Source organism: Gadus morhua, chromosome 19 (assembly GCF_902167405.1).
Source record: "Gadus morhua chromosome 19, gadMor3.0, whole genome shotgun sequence".
Lineage (NCBI taxonomy): Eukaryota > Metazoa > Chordata > Actinopteri > Gadiformes > Gadidae > Gadus > Gadus morhua.
In genome coordinates, this window is record NC_044066.1 from 12863673 (window position 1) to 12883672 (window position 20000).

Below are 20000 nucleotides of genomic sequence, written 5' to 3' on the forward strand. Positions count from 1 at the left end.
GTAGTCCTTGCGCGACCCTTCTTTCTTTATAGGTCCATGCCCTTCTTCCCCACAACAATCATTTTAAACAATGGCGGCAAGCGGTTCACGAGTGGGTTTACGTTGGTGCGATAGTGAAGTCGAGTGTTTACTTGAAATTTGGGCCGACGACAGCATTCAGTCGCAGCTGGACACCACGCTTGGTGATGACTTGGTGATATTTATCGTATTACGACGTGATGACGTATGTATGAAGGAGCAATCGTGCCCAGGCCACGGCCTTTGGGAGCAGTGTGACCACGGGCCAGCGGGGGGAGTGGGGAGGGGGGGAATCGTGCTGAATCTTCCTGCAGCACGGAACAGGCAAACGGCCCTAGTGTGAGTGGGCCCTAACAGGGTACCTGTTCTCTCTAACAGGGTACCTGTTCTCTATCAGGGTACCTGTTCTCTCTAACAGGGTAGCTGTTCTCTATCAGGATACCTGTTCTCTCTAACAGGGTACCTGTTCTCTATCAGGGTACCTGTTCTCTCTATCAGGGTACCTGTTCTCTCTATCAGGGTACCTGTTCTCTACCTGTTCTCTACCTGTTCTCTATCAGGGTACCTGTCCTCTCTAACAGAGTACCGGTCCTCTATAACAGGGTACCTGTTCTCTACGTGTTCTCTAACATGGTACCTGTCCTCTCTAACAGGGTACCTGTTCTCTCTAACAGGGTATCTGTTCTCTAACAGGGTATCTGTTCTCTAACAGGGTACCCGTTCTCTAACAGGGCACCTGTTCTCTAACAGGGTACCTGTCCTCTCTAACAGGGCACCTGTCCTTCCTACAGAGCTACCTGTCCTTTCTATCAAGGTACCTGTTCTCTAACAGGGTATCTGTTCTCTAACAGGGCACCTGTTCTCTCTAACAGGGCACCTGTTCTCTAACAGGGTACCTGTCCTTTCTATCAGGGTACCTGTTCTCAGTATTGATTGTATGACCCTAGTCTTTCATGTTCAGATGTAGTAGGCGTGATGTGGGTGTCTCACCCTGGGCAGAAGGCGGATGGCCTGCAGGAGGCGCTGTCTGTGGGACGAGTTGAGGATCCCGATCTCCAGCAGGTCCTGGTCCTCCACCACGTTGCTGCCCTGAGGGGAGGGAAACCGTCAGGTGTTAGCATAGCATAGAAGCCTTAGTGTAGCGTAGCCTCCCACCCTACAGCCCTAGACCAGAACAGTCAGGTGGCCTGTTAGCATATCCTAGCTGCAACATTGCAGACCAACACCCCAATGACACGTCAGTTTTTAGCATGTTGCCGTAGTCCGTAGGGTAGCGTCACCAACACCACGGTGATACATGGTAGGTTACCGCGGTAACGGAGCTGAGAGAGGAGATTGTCACTCTGTTAGCTGTCATAGAAGCTGACCCATTCTGAGGTTTTTCTGTTCAGGAACACAGCATAATAAATAGATAAATATGGGACAACCAGACCCAAACTAAAATTAACCAGGGTCGTCTGTATACACACACACACTATACCGAAACACACCCACACACCCACACACACACCCACACATGAGCATTTCCATAAGCCAACACATTCAACCCATTATGACTCTGCGCTGGGTGGTCCCGGGGTCCCGGCCCGTAGCGCTGGGACTCCCAGCCCAGGGGGACGAGGGTTCGAGTGCCCAGCTGACCGGTGGATCCACGCGGAGAACTCAACCCGTCCTGACACTGAGCAGACGAGCTGCATCTCAATTCACCGCGAGCCGCTTCACAACGACGTGCAAAATCATAGTAAATAGTATGCGCTTAAAATATGCAGTGAGGTTTTCATGCATAATGCAACATGCACGTCACCTACCTACCCCCCCCCCCCCCCCCCCCTTGATTCTGTCACTGTCGCCTCCGCCCCCCCCCCCTCTCAGGAGATGATGCTGTCACTCCTCAGGAGATGATGCCCCCCCCCTCTCAGGAGATGAAGCTTCCCCCCCGAGGGGACGATGATGTCACTGTCACCTCCGCCCCCTCCGTGTCCAATGACTTTATGAGCTGCTGCTAATACGCATGACAACACGGATTATAGAGCGTCCCCTGCTCCATGTCTCTGTGCCGTCTGGGTCAGGGCCCCAGCGTTACAGACCACCAGCTAGAGACCTCAGCCTTAAAGACCCCCGGCTGAAGACCCCAGCGTTACAGACCACGGCGTTACAGACCACAGCGTTACAGACCACCAGCTAGAGACCTCAGCGTTAAAGACCCCCGGCTGAAGACCCCAACATTACAGACCCCAGCGTTACAGACCCCAGCGTTACAGACCCCTAAGTGGAGACCTCCGGGCAGCTCCCATTCACTACTCTGCAAACAATAGCATTCAGGGCTCTACAGTGTGTACATATAAACGGACATATGTACAGTCACAGCCAACACACACTCCAACCCTACACACACACACACACACACACACACACACACACAGTGGGTGTTGCATGACATTTCACAGCCAATTAGTTTGATGGACGACCTTTCAACACCATGTCAATCATCCCGCCTACTGAGATAGCGAGGGATGAGAGAGAGAGAGAGAGAAAGAGAGAGAGAGAGAGAGAGAGAGAGAGAGAGAGAGAGAGAGAGAGAGAGAGAGAGAGAGAGAGAGAGAGAAAAGAGAAAAGAGAAAAGAGAAGAGGAGGATGATGATGGAGGCCAGCTGGGTGATGAGGTGCATGCGGTGGTCGATCAGATTGGTTATACATGGGTACAATATTATCCTCCAGCTGTAAAATAACACCAGGCAGTGGATAGCCTACAAGCTCTGCTCTAATAGGAGAGCAATCAAACAGCAGTGCTCTCTGTGCTCACACACACAGTCACCCACCCACCCACACACACACCACGCACACACACACACACACACACACACACACACACACACACACACACACACACACACACACACACACACACACACACACACACACACACACACACACACACACACACATTGACAAACAACTTTGCATCAACATGCTATGATTTGAGAGTTATGAGAGTTATCTCTCCAGCAGGTGCGAGGTGATGATGTCAGGTCAGAGAACGTGTGCTCATGGACTCGCTTCCTGCTGATGGATCTTATTTCTTAAGGGTAGCGATCAAGACAAACTTACGACGGAGTATTAGGGCCACACATGAAGAAAAAAAATATTTTTGTCGTGACGAGATTAAAGTCGACACGTCGACTTTAAAGTCAACATGTCGACATTAAACTCGAAATGTCGAGAATAAAGTTGAAATATTATGTTGACTTTAATCTCGATTTGTCGACTTTAAAGTCGACGTTAAACTCTAAATGTCGAGGAGACAGTTGAAATTAGTTGGGAGAGATAGAGATAGCAACCGCTCCACAGGGCCTGCACTGAATCCAATGGCTTGTGTGGATAATTTGGTAAAATTGTATTTCAGAATCGGGTTTAACAATAAAGAGATCCTCGCTGTTTTAGCGTAGAGCCACAGTGTGGTGATTAGTGTAAGGACGCTGAAAAGGTTGTGTGTTCATGTGTGGCCCTTATACTCCGTCATACAAACTGCAGTTTGAATGACACACGATAAAATGTGTGACAGCGAAAAACAAAACCCTGTCCCATCCCGGTGCAACTGTCCCATCCAGACTGCAAAACACACTGACCAATCCTCACTCCAAATACATTGTCCAATCCACACTGCAACTGCAAAAAACAGATCCTTCTCTCATGCACGGGACCTGACTACTTCAGAAGCACATCATCATCTGTTCATTCATCTCCTAGGTAGCCCACCTTTATCCACCATGAAGACCACCTGTATCCACCATGAAGACCACCTGTATCCACCATGAAGACCACCTGTATCCACCATGAAGACCACCTGTATCCACCATGAAGACCACCTGTATCCACCATGAAGACCACCTGTATCCACCATGAAGACCACCTGTATCCACCATTAAGACGCGGCTTCATGCCCAACATGAGGCCACGTCTAAACCAACGCGCACTCAGCCAGCGTGGATCAGAGCCTCTTCCGTATCCCTGAGAGAACAAACCCCTCTAGTGACACCACCACCTTGAACCAGAACACTGATAAAGATCTCATCCCAGCTCAGTCCTCTCAGGCATCCAGCATCGGTGCTTTAGAACCAATAGTACATCAGAGGTCATGTTTACTCTGAATAGTGTTGGTGCTTTAGAACCGATACTACATCAGAGTCAACATGGCATCTGATGTAGTGCTGTAGGTGTTTTTGAACAGCGTATCATGTTGTTGTTGTTGCTGCTGTCTGTTGTTCTTTTCCATCATAGTTCTATCTTCCAGTCTAACTGTCTTTCTGCTCAGAGGTGGAATGGCTCATGTAACACGCATTGATCCTCACTGGTTCATTGAGGAGGGGAGGCTCATAACGATTGGGAGAAGGTTGAAGGGTCAATCCATGAGCTCTGCTACTCTACCATGGGGACCGTGTCACCTTAAAGGAGGATGAGTTAGGAACTCTGAAGAGCAGCACATTGTGTGTTTGTGGTGAAGTACCAAAGCAGCGGTAAACAGCTCTTACGTCTCACCAGATATCAACCCTAGAGTTCGCTCCAGCGTCGACGCTACAAACCCCAGCCCCGAGCAGGGATTGTGTTCGCACAATACGGAGACAGAAATAGAAAAGAGTGGGGGAATAAATCCTCTTTCTCTCTCTCTCTTTGTTGTTTCTCCCTCGTCCATTCAGACGTCAGCACGGGACGATGGATGTTTGTTTCAGTACCAAAAATATACTGTATGTTGTCAAAGTGTCATTGTTGTCATGTGGTCATGAATAAATAACGTGTTGATTAAATACGCAGCAATACAAAACATATGCACGGCATTCCCCTCATTTCTCTTCATGCCAAAATGATGCACTATGTATGCATAGAAATCATAGGATTCAGCATGTGTTATGGACCTGGGTGGTTCTCCACTTCCTGCTCCTCCAGCTCCTCTCCCCCTGCAGTGCTGCCACTTCATGGAGTTCACCATCGCCTCCTTCCTCCTCCCTCCTCCCTCCTTCCTCCTACCTCCTTCTTGCCTTCGTCGATCCCCTTTCTCTCTGCCCTCCCTCCCTCAGACGTTGCTTAAATTAGCATTGTTTCAACTTATTATCTGAGTTTACTTGAACCAGGGTGACGTTTCGCTGTGTCTTAAAGGCCGAAAGAGGAGCCTGGGACTACAGCAGGTTAACTACCCCCCCCCCGACCTGTTTCAGAGTCCAATAGGATATCTGAGGGATAGCTAGAGGAAGTAGCATCCCTCAATCCCCCCCCTCAATGTGGCGGTCCCACATTAAAACACACAATATTGTGTGCGAGCCCCCAGGGAGCTCCTGGTGTCCCTCTCCCCTCTCATCTGCTCTTCATCGTTCTGATCGGCTTTATGGATCATCCAATGATCCGAAAGTCCTTATTACTTACACGGTCAGGCACACAAAGACAAGCATGCAGGAACACAGACACACACGGACACACACACACACACACGTAGGGACACCCGGGATATGACAAGATCACAGAAATACAAACAAACAAACACACATGCAGGACGGGAAAAGAACACAGAAACACAAGAAGACAAACACAGAAACACACACACACACACACACACACACACACACACAAACAAACACACTCACTTTATAAGCTAAGCCCATCTATCTTGGGCTCTTGTGACGTCCATGACCCTAGCAAACCTTGGAGCGTCAACAGAACAGTCTCCATGACAACATCCATCCTTCCTCCTCAGCCGCACCTGTCCCTCACTGGCTTGGGAAGAATTACATGTGCCTGTCTATACATAGGCAATGAATATTGATACATGTGAGTGTGTGTGCGCGTGTGCGTGTGTATTAATCATAATAATTTATTGATTTTAGATATGAAATGTAACTGTAATAATAAGAGCGAATGTGAAGTCAGATATGATACTGAATTATTAATAATGATGATGAATGCTATTTAGAGCTGGTTCCTGCACATAGAATGCAGAGTGGAGCCTTGTGCGCTGCATTTCTATGTTCTGCTGGTCGTCTTTAACGAGAACTCTTCCACCTGGACCATCCATCTCATATCTTACTGACCGATGCAGCCAGTCAGTCCCGAACTGACTGAACGCTGCGGCTGTGATCGCAGTAGGGGCAGCATTGACATCCTGTGGCCCTGAAACGGCTTGAAATGTATGGATCGGATTATATTCCAACATTATGCACAGGATCCCTTCAGAGAAACACTACTTTATTCTTTTCCTCTCACTTCAGCATCTCTGGGGATCAACAAATAAATAATAAAAGCCGTTCTCCCTTTGAATCCGTGTTGGTTAATGATAGGCTAACATGGATGTTAGGCAGGGATTACTAGGGATGTTGCGTATAGGAAGGCTGCAGACATCAAACTGCTGACAGACAGCTGTCAGCTTTCCACCTCACCAGGAGGTCTTCTGAAGTTACATGAGAGTGTGGATATTCAGAAGGGACCTCTGTTTCAACTCCACCCTGATAAATATTAATCTGATCTGAATGCAGTTCTAAGGAGCGAGGAACGGAATATAAAACACACAGTTAGAGGGAAGAGGAAGAGGAGGGAGAGGAGGAAGAGGAGGAGGGTTGGGAGACTCCCCACTCACAACAAATTATTGACAAAGTGCAACCAATGCCCAACCTTCTTTGTGTGTGTGTGCGTTTGTGCGTGCGTGCGTGCGTGCGTGCGTGCGTGCGTGCGTGCGTTTGTGTGCGCATATGTTTTAATGATAATAATGATATTAATGATGATGTTAATGATGCATCAGGACTGAAGGAGCTAATTCCTGCTCCCCAGGCGAAGCAGATACTGGTAGCACCAGTGATTATCCACAATGCGACCAGAATCCATGATGATATGACGACACTGATAACACGACACCAGCTCAGAAACACCTCATCAGCTCCATGCCTTCATCACGTTCGGTCTTGTCTGTGGTCTTGTGACAGAGTGGGCTTACATCCCTGAGGCTCGTGGGTTAGGGTTAGAACTATTACTATACAGCGTGGAGGAGCGGCTCCATGGTCTAAATGAGCAGTTATGGTTGATATAACTCTGGTCTGGGATGTTATGGTGATATAACTCTGGTCATGGTCGCCTGGTTGAATAAAGCTCAATAAGAGAATAGTGTATTTTTATTGGTCCGATTTGGACAAAAACAGAACGCTGATCCAACACCAATGATCAACGGTCCAACTTTGAATCAGCTTATGTGCAATGTTCACGTTAATTACTGTCTAAGTTAATGTGTAATCTAGTTACCGTGTTAAAGGATTACTTTACTAATAGTAATAAATCATGTGTTAGCTTATGCATTACCTAATTTATTGGATAGTTGCTTCATGTGTGTAAGGTCTGTTTCTGTTTCTTCATGCAAACGCTACAATGTCCTTTTAGACTTTAGCCATTTAACAACAGCATTTAACCCCCCCCCCCCAGTTCAGGGACATTCAGCAGCCAATTAAACAGCTTTAGCTTTTAGCTCAGGCATTATCACTCATAGTAGTGGACATGAACTGATACAGGCTGAGTGGACGGGATACCAATAGATGGATGAGGAAGGAAGGAAGGGAAGGGGGGAGAGAGAGAGAGAGAGAGAGAGAGAGAGAGAGAGAGAGAGAGAGAGAGAGAGAGAGAGAGAGAGAGAGAGAGAGAGAGAGAGAGAGAGAGAGAGAGACAGAGACAGAGACAGAGACAGAGACAGAGAGAGAGAGAGAGAGAGAGAGAGAGAGAGAGAGAGAGAGAGAGAGAGAGAGAGAGAGAGAGAGAGAGAGAGAGAGAGAGTGACGTCGTGGTTATGATATGAAGGTCTGGCGCGTAACAGTTCTCCCTCAGATATGGCAATAAAGGGCAGCAGAGCATCTGGTTATGAAACATAACTCCTCTCATCTCACAATCTGACCCATTTGTAAATTAGTTCAGAGGACATCAATGTATCTCCAAGACCTAATTAAAGAACACATTTAATGAAGGAAAGATCTTGTTGGCTATGCCACCCAAAAAAAACACCCACAAAAAACACCAACACACACACACAGACACTCCTCAAGATCAAAAGTGTTAAATTATGATGAGTGCCAGGTGTTTTCTCTCCCTCTCTCTCTTTCTCTCTCTCTCTCTGGAGATGAAAGGTGTGCTTCAAAGAAAACCTGCATGCTGGGAAAACTAAGCCAACGTCTGGCGAAAACGGACGCTACAGGTGGCTGTCTACACGTCTGTGTATGTGCGTGTGTGTGTGTGTGTGTGTGTGTGTGTGTGTGTGTGTGTGTGTGTGTGTGTGTGTGTGTGTGTGTGTGTGTGTGTGTGTGTGTGTGTGTGTGTGTGTGTGTGTGTGTGTGTGTGTGTGTCATTTGCATTATAGTGTGTTCTATGCACTGGCATTTGGCCATAGTGCACGTTGTGATCTAAACGTGTAAGGCCCCACCTGGGAACACTAAGTAACACCTGGGGGCACTATGTAACACCTGGGGGCACTATGTTACACCTGGGGGCACTATGTAACAACACACCTAGAGTCACTAAGTAACACCTGGGGGCACTATGAAACAACACACCTAGAGTCACTAAGTTTGGAGGAGGAGGTTTGGACCCCCTCACCCTTCCTGCTGCTCCTTTCTCATTAATGACCCCAACACCTTTCAGGTGTTTGGAGGAAAAACCTCCATCCCTAAACTGTTAGATATATAAAGAGAGGATAGGATGGTGTAGTCGTGGTTAGGAGTGCATATCCTGGTCCAGGGTCCTCTAACGTCCAAAGCCTTCTGCTTCATCCCTTGATAACCCCAACCTGAAGCACCAGAAGCTCTCCTCCATCATTAAACCAACTACATCGGGTCACTCTGCAGGTCAACGCTTTCACCCAAGGGACTTGGAGGTGAGCTGAGGACCGATGTGCAGCAGATCTAGCTGCTAACACCGGACCACAACCACAGAGCTGAGATGATCCCCTCACCTTCCCCCATCAGAACCAGTGCTCCCATTCAACCGTGAACTGGAAGAGAACCAGTGCTCCCACTCACTGGAACAGAACCAGTGCTCCCACTCACCATGAACTGAAACAGAACCAGTGCTCCCACTCACCATGAACTGAAACAGAACCAGTGCTCCCACTCACCATGAACTGAAACAGAACCAGTGCTCCCACTCACCATGAACTGAAACAGAACCAGTGCTCCCACTCACCATGAACTGAAACAGAACCAGTGCTCCCACTCACCATGAACTGAAACAGAACCAGTGCTCCCACTCACCATGAACTGAAACAGAACCAGTGCTCCCACTCACCATGAACTGGACATTGTCGAAGCCGTTGGCCAGCAGGTGGTTCTCGTACTGGACCAGGCCGATGGAGTCCAGCCACTGGCCCACAGACTGCAGCGGGCAGCGGGGTCCTATGAGGGGGTGAAGGGGCAGGCGCTTCAGGAGAGAGTAGCCGTCCACTCGGTAGCAGCGGCAGTCGGGCTGGGACAGCTGGCACTGCCACATCATGTTGTGGCGCGCAACGTGGCTGTCAAAGGATCCGGCCATAGGGCATCCAAGGGGGTGGAGGGTGGAGGGTGGAGCAGGGGGAGGAGCAGGTGGAGGAGGTGGTGGGGTGAATGGTTCAGGGAGAGGGGGAGGTGGAGGAGGAGGGGACCGGGTGAGGGGTCAGGGAGAGGGTGGTGGAGGAGCGGGTGGAGCAGGGGGTGGGGTGAGGGGTCAGGTAAAGGTGGGGTCAGGGGTCGGGTAGAGGGAGCTCAGGAGGAGGGGAGGGGGTTAGGGAAGGGGGAGGTGAGAAGGGGGGGGAGAGGAGGGGGAGAGAGTGATGGAGGAAAAAGGGAGGAGAGAGGTGGAGGTGAGGGGAGAGAGGGAGGGGGCTAGGCTGGGGACAGCATCAGGATGCTGGGAGAGGAGGGAGAGGTGGGGAGCAGGTGGGCTTGGAATGGGGGGGGGGGGGGGCTGGGGGGGGGGGTAGTGGGAGTGTCTGGGGGGAGGAGGGAGAGGGTGAGGAGGAGAGAGGGAGAGGGGGAGGAGGAGGAGGAGGGGGACGGCGAGCAGCAGGAGGTGAAAGGGGAGAGCGAGGTGGAGTACCTCTCACTCTCTCTCCCCAGATCCAGTCAGTGGAGGTGAGGAAGGGAAGCGATGGAGAGAGAGAGAGAGAGAGAGAGAGAGAGCGACAGAGGGAGAGAGAGATGGACGAGGCAGCGGGAGTCGAGGTTGTATCCAGAGGCGGCGGCCGTCCGCGGGGGGGGGTTATATCCGAGTCAGAGCGGGAAGAGAGTCGCGGCGAAGGAGCGGAGAGGAAGGAGGCTGCGCCCGGAGGAGTAGATCCGAGGGCAGGCGAGCGGGAGGATCGAGCGAGCGAGCGAGCGAGCGTGTGAGTGTGCGAGGTGCTGCGTTCGGTTTCTCTTTCAGCTTGTTGCCTCTCGCTCGGCGGCTCCTTCCAGGGGCGTGCACGCATCTGCGCTGCATGCGCCCCGTACGCGCGCACGTGTGTGTGTGTGTGTGTGTGTGTGTGTGTGAGCGGAGGAGCGCGCGGCAGAGAGGAAGCGGAGAGAGAGAGAGCTGCCTGTGCAGTGGATTTCTCTTTATCAAGTACTCCCACTCTCATCTGTATGCTTCTGCAGCCTCTCTCTCTCCCTCTCTCTCTCCCTCTCTCACTCTCCCTCCCTCTCCCTCCATCTCTCTCCTCTCTCTCGCTCCCTCCTGTTGCTACGCTCTCTGTCTCCCTCTCTCTCCTCTCTGCCTTTGCTCTCTCGCCCTTTCTTTAGTCTCTCTCCATCTATAGCGCTCTCTCTGCCTTTAACCTCCTCCATCCGACCCCCTTCTCATCCACTGCTTTTTGTCTTTAACTCCCCCCCCTCCCCATATCGCTCTCTCTCTCTCCCCCCTCTCTCTCCCCCCTCTCTCTCCCTCACCTTCTCGCCCTCTCTCTCCCCCTCCTGTCTCTCGCACTCTCTGTAGTGTTTGTAGTCTCTCTCCCTCTCTCTCTCTGTAGTGTTGGGAGTGTCTCTCTTTCTCCCCCTCTCTCTCTGTAGTGTTGGTAGTCTCTCTCTCTCTCTCTCTCTCTCTCTCTCTCTCTCTCTCTCTCTCTCTCTCTCTCTCTCTCTCTCTCTCTCTCTCTCTCTCTCTCTCTCTCTCTCTCTCTCTCTCTCTAGTGTTGGGAGTCTCTTTCTCTCCCCCTCTCTCTCTGTAGTGAATGTAGTCTCTCGCTCTCTTTTTGTAGTGACGGTAATGTCTCTCTCTCCCCCTCTCTCTCTGTAGTGTTGGTAGTCTATCTCTCTTTCTCTGTAGTAACCATCAGATCAGCCTCTGTGTCTGCAGATCCATCCCCCTCCCCAACACCAACATGGTGTGTATATGTGTGTAAGTTTGTATGTGTGCGTGTGCGTGTGCGTGTGAGCAGAGTGGGCTGGGCTAGCACAACATTGCCCATTTTGCTTCTATGGTTAGTAGAAACCACAGTGAGACAGAAAGAGAGGGAGAGGGAGTGGTAGGGGGAGAGTGAGGGGGAGAGGGAGAATGAGAGGAGGGAGGTGAGAGCGGGAGGATGGATGATAGTTGGGAGGGGGGTGATCGCCACGGTCCCACTGGGGAGCCGTTGCGCGCCACAAACTTAATTACAGGGAATTTCTCTCTCTCTCTCTCTCTCTCTCTCTCTCCCTTAATCACACGTACACTTACTAGCACTTTGTCAACAAGTACACATTAGCACAAGTATAAACTCACACACCAAAAAACACACACACACACACACACACACACACACACACACACACACACACACACACACACACACACACACACACACACACACACACACACACACACACACACACACACACACACACACCTGTGTGGTCTTTCTTGGCATTCAGTCCGCTCCCGATTCCCGCACCGATGGAACTCATGATCTTATCAATCTGGAGAGAGAGAGAGAGAGAGAGAGAGAGAGAGAGAGAGAGAGAGAGAGAGAGAGAGAGAGAGAGAGAGAGAGAGAGAGAGAGAGAGAGAGAGAGAGAGAGAGAGAGAGACCAACAGTCAGTCAAAGTGGAACAAACACAACAGTGCTAATGAGTTAGAAGTAAGAGGGTAAGTTCCTTCCTCACTGTCAATCACAGAGAGAGACCATTAACCCCGTCCCTCCACAGGATGTCAATCCCTAACCGGTCGCATCCCACAAACTAGTGAGGGATTGAACCAACGACCACGACTCAAGTCAGGATCGGGGGGATTGGTGGAGGAATGGAGGAAGGAATGGGGGGAGGAATATGGGGAAGAAGTAGGACTGGAAATCATGTCAGCAAATCCTGCAGTAGCTTCATTAGTGTTTTTCTGACTGCTGGTTGTCTAGTGTGCGTGTGCGTGTGCGTGTGTGTGTGTGTGTGTGTGTGTCGTGTGAGCGTGTGTGTCTGTGTGTGTGTGTGTGTGTGTGTGTGTGTGTGTGTGTGTGTGTGTGTGTGTGTGTGTGTTTGTCGTGTGAGCGTGTGTGTCTGTGTGTGTGTGCTAGAGGGGAATGCAGTAGGAGAAAGATGTATTCATTAGCCCGTATGTTGGATGGATTTATTTTAGGAGCAATTTGCCATTAGCCAAGATTTACTCGCAGTTAGCTAACCTTCTAGTTAGCCCACCACCTGGTTAGCTAACCTGCTATGCAGCTCACCACCTGGTAAGCTAACCTGCTATGTAGCCCAACACCTGGTTAGCTAACCTGCTATGTAGCCCACCACCTGGTTAGCTAACCTGCTATTTAGCCCACCCCCTGGTAACCTAAGCTGCTATGTAGCCCACCACCTGGTTAGCTAACCTGGTATGCAGCTCACCACCTGGTAAGCTAACCTGCTATGTAGCCCAACACCTGGTTAGCTAACCTGCTATGTAGCCCACCACCTGGTTAGCTAACCTGCTATGTAGCCCACCACCTGGTTAGCTAACCTGCTATGTAGCCCACCACCTGGTTAGCTAACCTGCTATGTAGCCCACCACCTGGTTAGCTAACCTGCTCTGTAGCCCACCACCTGGTTAGCTAACCTGCTATTTAGCCAACCCCCTGGTAAGCTAACCTGCTATGTAGCCCACCACCTGGTTAGCTAACCTGCTATGTAGCCCACCACCTGGTTAGCTAAACTGCTATGTAGCCCACCACCTGGTTAGCTAACCTGCTATGCTGCTATGCCGCCTGACTGCTTGTGAGGCCCCTGCTGGGAGAACAGCATGTAGTTCCTTATACGGCCTACAGGGGGGTTGTGATTTGTTTGTGCAGTAGGACCCGCCCCCATTCTAAGGCAACGAGAGGAGATGAGATTTAATTCTCGTAGTACATAGGCAATACATTTTTTCTTCATCGTTTCGGATCTCATTGGCTAATTCCTCCTTGCGTGTTTTGCTCTCTTGTGGACAGTTATCTTTAAGTCAAAAGTGATTAAAAATTCCTGTTACGAGATTTCGACATCGACTGGCCCACCCTTATGTGCTATAAATGTATTATCCCCCCCCCCCAGGCCGTCAGGGATGCGTCTGAACAATAAAGGTCATGCTAATTGTGGAGAAGGGTGGGAGATACTCCGGTCTGGTGATCCATCAGCATCAGGAAGTTAGTGTGTTCGTACACAGTGCAGATGAAGGGGATGAACACATGACGGGACGAGGATGTTTCAGCCACGCACACACAACACACACACAGAGGATGCACGTGTGCAGGCTTGCATGTGCGAAGCGTGTTTGTTTGAGTAGGTCAGTGTGTGAGTGTGAGTGCTTGAGGTCTTCATCTATACTTGGGAGTTGTTTGGGGGCGTGTGTTTGCGTGTGTGCACGTGTGTGTATGTGTGCATTGTGTGTGTTTGTGTGTTTTGGTTGCTGTGTTTCATAGCTTGTATGCAATTGTTTATGAATGAATTTTGTGTGGGTGTGTGTGTGTTTCTGTGTCTACGTGTGTCTGTGTGTGTGTGTGTGTGTGTGTGTGTGTGTGTGTGTGTGTGTGTGTGTGTGTGTGTGTGTGTGTGTGTGTGTGTGTGTGTGTGTGTGTGTGTATTGTCAGTGGTGTGAGCCTTGCGGAAGGCAGGGAAGGTGACTCTTGGATGTCATCACACAGGCTGTGTCCTGACAGCATTGCCGTGGAGATGCTGATGCCAGTGACCACGCCCCTGACCACGCCCCTGACCACGCCCCTGACCACGCCCCTGACCACGCCCCTGACCACGCCCCTGACCACGCCCCTGACTCCATGAACGAGATCAAAATAAACTAAAATATACTGTACTAACATCCTAGCCCACTAACTTATACTGTACTAATATCTAAGCCCTATAACTAATACTGTACTAACAACTAAGTCCACTAACTAATACTGAACTAACATCTAAGCCCACTAACTAATACTGTGCTAACATCTAAGCCACTAACTAATCCATTAGTCCTCCATTAACTGTCCGGGAGAAAGACCGCGTTGTTTGCTGCCACCTCCCCTCCAATAACCTGCATTCAACCCCTCCTTCTAGCGGTCTATCATAGCGTTCCTGGCTCCCAGTCCCTTCCCTAGTTCCTCCCTCCTGCTCCAAAAGGGGGTTGCGGCGTCACCCCAGAACCCAGTGGAGGAGGACGAGACCCTCAGAACGATCCATCTGTTTCTGTTTCCCCCCTTCGTCCTCTCAGGGGAACACTTCCAGCACTCTGTTGACATCAAGCAGCCACTGGGAGCCTATTGGCAGATCTGAAGTGCAACTTGATGACGATTGGACGTTGAATGGGTCCCAGCTGTGACAGCACTGTCAACATTTTCCGTATTAAAATCTGAGGGGGTGTTTAATTAAAATCCGTCCACGGTTTGGCAGTAAATGTTTTCTGCAATCAGCCCCTCGGCTCTTTAAAAACACTGCTGGGGACAGCATGACCCCCCCCCCCCTCCCCGTCAGTATGAACAGAAAACAAACAACTAGTCTGGACTCAACCAGCTAGCCGTTGACCTCCCCCCTCAGTATGAACAGAAAACAAACACAAACACAAACGCAAACAACTAGTCTGGGCTCAACCGACTAAAACCAATAAACATCACCACAACAAACCCACGAACACAGACAGGACTTCAACAAACAGCCCACTAACTAGCTACAACAAAACAAACTGGACCCATCGTCTCCAGAGAGAGGGTCTAGACCCCATCAGGGGGATTCATGGACCCATCGTCTCCATCTAATCAGACACAACAAACACAGATCTACAGACTCTAACAGCTAGCAAGCTAGTTAGCTAATACATTCAGTTAGCTAACTAGCTTGATGAACATATGTCAATACATAGAAATAAATAATAAATATGTATATTTAATATAATATATATTAACCCTGACATGTCCCCGTGTTGCTACTCTGAGCAACACGCTGATGAGCTTACTAACTATAACTAACTCTAACTGCATAACCTCTCCAGGGGGGCTCCTTACCTCGTCCCACTCGGCAGTGAAGGAGGGGGTCCTCTCCAGCCGCCCCCCCGGGCTGGCACCCATCCCCTGGCCGGGGGCTGCCAAGCCCCTGGCCCCGGGATCCGGATCCCCAGCTCAGCTCCTCCTGAAGGATAAACAACCAGGTGTTAAACATCTCATGTGTATCATTACAGCTCAAAACAACCAGGAAATATCCGCAGTCAATGCTGATCTAGTGATTTGAGTAATGTGATTAATACATCACGTCCTATGACTGGTATACATTTGAAAAATCACGTCCTTTGACACTTTATAGAAAAAAACTTGTACCTCTCTCTTCGTTGACAAGAATCTAACTATCGACTCTCCATAAAACCCTCCAATTACCCATAAACCCCTCCCTCACTTCCTAAACCCCTCCCACTCACTATAAACCCCTCCCACTCACCATAAACCCCTCACACACTCCCTAAACCCTTCCCACTCAACATCAACTCCTCCTACTTTCCATTGACCATTCCCACTCACCATAAGTGAATCAAGTTTATATAAAGTGACTGACTGACTGACTGACTGACTGACTGACTGACTGACTGGATGACTGACATGACTGACTGACTGACTGACAGGCTGACTGACGGACTGACTGGATGACTGACATGACTGACTGACTGACTGACTGACTGACTGACTGGCTGACATGACTGACAGGCTGACTGACTGACTGACTGACTGACTGGATGACTGACATGACTGACTGACTGACTGACTGACTGACTGACTGACTGGATGACTGACATGACTGACTGACTGACTGACAGGCTGACTGACGGACTGACTGGATGACTGACATGACTGACTGACTGACTGACTGACTGACTGACTGACTGACTGGCTGACATGACTGACAGGCTGACTGACTGACTGACTGACTGGATGACTGACATGACTGACTGACTGACTGACTGACTGACTGACTGACTGGATGACTGACATGACTGACTGACTGACTGACTGGCTGGCTGACCGGCTGGCTGACCTGTATGGGCGACACGCCCACGATGTTGGAGTCGGAGAGGGACTTGGAGAGCTGGAGGTCCAGCAGGCTGCGGGGCGCCGACCTCCTCCGGTCCAGGGTGCAGGCGCGCTCCTCGTAGCCCCCCGACGCGGCGGCCAGCTCCGGGCCCCCCGCCCCGTCGAGGCCGGGGACCCCCGCCCCGTCGAGGCCCAGCGCCACGGCGACGGCGGCGGAGTGGCGGGGGGAGCGGGCGGGCCGGTGTCCCAGGGTGCTGTAGCCCCGGGGCGAGCAGGGGGTCTCGGGGGACGGCGCCTGGTTCACCCGCGTGTGGAAGACCGTCCGGAAGACCACCTGCGGCTTGGGCTGCTCCCCAGGGGTCGGGAGGGTCTGGGGGGGCGGGGTCTTGTGGGGCGGGGCTTGGTGGGGCGGGGCTTGGTGGGGCGGGGCCAGGGAGGACCGGTCTACCTGCTGGGGGAATTAAAAACACAAAAGAAAGAATTGGATCTATTAGAATTTAACTTTATGTAAGAACTCAAGGATCTGTTGTTGTTGCTCCTCCCCCTCGTGAAGCAGACCAATCAGAAGGCGCTCTGAGCCTGGAGGAACGTACCTGGCAGTAGAGCTCCTTCTGGCTCTGGCTCTTGTTCTGGGGCGGGGCAGTGGGGGACTGCGGGCCCCTGGGGGGGTGGGGGTGGTAGGGGGTGTCAGGGATCAGGGTCTTGGTCTGAGTCAGGGTCTGTGGGGGCGCAGCAGTGTTGCCCCGGGGGCAGTAGAGTTTGTAGGGGGTGTCAGGGGCCTCGCAGGCCGGGGACGAGCCGTGCAGGAGGCCCGCAAACTCCTCGGGGATGTGGCTCTTCCGGCGGTCCTCCACCACGAGGAGGGAGGAGGGGGAGGAGGGGGAGGAGGAGGAGGAGGGCTCGGGAGGAGGAGCAGGGGTAGTAGGAAGGGGAGCGTGAGGAGGGTCCCGCTGGTACGGCCCGTCGTCTGGAAGAGGACACGCACACACACACACACACACACACACACACACACACACACACAAACTTCAGCGCAGGGGAACAATTCAATCTTAATAAATTTGACTACACCTCTCTACGATAAAGGACAAACTAAAAGCCAAAGGTAAGTGAAAATAGAAGTAAAGGAACAAAACTTGAACTAAGTGCGTTGAACAGCAGCAGTCACTGCAGAGGGTCATGTGACTGGGTTGCAGAGGGTCATGTGACTGGGTTGCAGAGGGTCATGTGACTGGGCTGCAGAGGGTCATGTGACTGGGCTGCAGAGGGTCATGTGACTGGGCTGCAGTGGGTCATGTGACTGGGCTGCAGAGGGTCATGTGACTGGGCTGCAGAGGGTCATGTGACAATAGCTGGTCTGCAAACCAAGTCCTGGAGAACCAGCATGAGGGAACGATGAGGAGGACATTGTTCTTCTGCTCGCATCTCATGACGAGGACAAAGTAGTTTCACCAAGAGCCTTCCCCTGCCTCCTGAGAGAAATTGTGTGTTTGTAAGAGTGCATATGTGCGTGCGCGTGTGTGTCCCTCACATGTCCATCACACGTCACAAATGGCTTTTACTCATGATTTGCGTTTCATTTACATAGTGAAGGTAGAACAGATTATTATCGGGTAAATACATGCAAGAACACACGCACCCACACGGTTTCCATTTCAGGAGCATGTGATTGATGTCGTATTACTCTGCTGTTCAGACCTGATTATAACACAAAACGCAGCCAGACTTCTAAAATCATAATAAGCTGTTATGTCCCAAATCCTGTTAACAGAAGTAATGACCACTTTTTTTTCCGGACGAACCGCGTCTGGGGAATTCACGTGGTCTCTCTCTTTCTCTTTCTCAATCTCTCTCTTTATCCTGCTCCCTCCCTCCCCCCCCCCTCCCCCCCCCCTCTCTCTCTCTCTCCCGCCGTCATCCCCTCTCTCTCTTTCTCTCCCTCCCTCCATCCCCCTCCCTCTCTTTCTCTCCCTCCCTCCATCCCCCTCTCTCTCTTTCTCTCCCTCCCTCGATCCCCCTCTCTCAGTTTCTCTCCCTCCCTCCATCCCCCTCTCTCTCTTTCTCTCCCTCCCTCCATCCCCCTCTCTCTCTTTCTCTCCCTCCCTCCATTCCACTCCCTCTGGCTTATCTCCCTTTCTTCATCTCTCCCTCTCTAACCCCACCCCCTTCTCTAACTCACCCTCCCCCCCCCTTGACTGTAGCTCTCTAATTGGTCCTCACCCACAGAAAGCAGCACACCCAGAAGCAGGCCTAGAACTCATTACCATATGCAGAGAAAACAGCAATAATAAAATGACATAACGTCAGAGCCTCCGACTAAGAGGGCTGCTGCAGCTCGCTTACGTAAGGACTCCAATCGAGACAGCGTCTCTCTCTGCCTCTCGCAGAGGGAGACGCTGGATTCATTACACCTCACTTTCCTCTCATTACGCCGCCCTGAGTCCAGCACCGCGTTCCGATGCAGACACCCAGCATCGGGATCTGAACCCCCACAGAAAGAGGAACCTTCTCCAGGGTTCCTGAGTCTCTGCCCACTGATAAGAAAGGTTCTGCATCCTGTCCCTCGTTTGATTGGCTCGGGGAAGTTCCAACGAGCCAATCAGCGTCTAGCAGGGCCACAATGAGCAACAGGAATCAACCGCATGTCTACTGTGGTGCAACGCAAGGTTCTTTAAAGAACTCTTAAAGTACCCTGAAAGAACCCTTAATTAACCTTTAAAGAACCCTTAAAGTACCCTGAAAGAACCCTTAAAGAACCTTTAAAGAACCTTTAAAGAGCACTGACAGTACCGGTAAAGAACTTTACAAGAACATTTAAAGAACCCTAGAGTGGGATGATCTTAAGATACATCAGCACATTTGAAACAGAACCATAGTTAGTAGGTTTAGGGTACACTGGCCCTTTAAGGCCCTGGGACTGAGGTAAGGGGACAGATCTGAGGTAAGCTCTGAGGTCAGCTATGAGGTCCGCCTGTCACTCACTCACAAGCTGGGTCTCCGCACAGTGCTCCATCTTCCATTCATCTTTTCATTCATTCATCCATACATCCGTCCGTCTGTCCACCCCAGCTCTACGCCTGCTGGCAACAGGTGAGAGAGATATGGTCGCCATGGTAACAGAAAGGCCCTTTCTCCTGCTGTTCTGGGTGGCTAAGACTGTGTGTGTGTGTGTGTGTGTGTGTGTGTGTGTGTGTGTGTGTGTGTGTGTGTGTGTGTGTGTGTGCGTGTGTGCGTGTGCGTGTGTGTGTGTGCCCGCGCGCGTACAGAGGTACTGGAAGACATTTTGTTGAGCATGAAGAAGAAGTGTGTAAAGAGTGAATGACTGATGAGCGAGAGAAATTGAGGATGAGGAGAAGAGATGGAGAGAGAGATAGAGTATGCAGCATGCAGGATAGTTAATAACTGCTTCACCACGGACCAGCAGGAGTACGATTCATAACAAAGATTAGCTCAAACTTTACAGGAAACTTTAGATGTAAAGTTGAAGCTCTGCAAAATATTACAAGAAGCAACCCGTAACTGTGACTGACACACACAC

At 50.8% G+C, this 20000-nt stretch overlaps 1 protein-coding gene across 1 annotated transcript in view; it reads right to left on the bottom strand.

The window, feature by feature from the left end:
* Positions 1-20000, bottom strand: part of anks1b (ankyrin repeat and sterile alpha motif domain containing 1B) — a 124071-nt gene that overhangs the window by 29842 nt on the left and 74229 nt on the right. The window contains 7 exon segments of the mRNA XM_030342100.1: positions 1009-1107; positions 9316-9422; positions 11864-11933; positions 15449-15527; positions 15529-15572; positions 16467-16913; positions 17056-17429. Of these exon segments, the coding sequence (XP_030197960.1) occupies positions 1009-1107; positions 9316-9422; positions 11864-11933; positions 15449-15527; positions 15529-15572; positions 16467-16913; positions 17056-17429 (1220 nt within the window).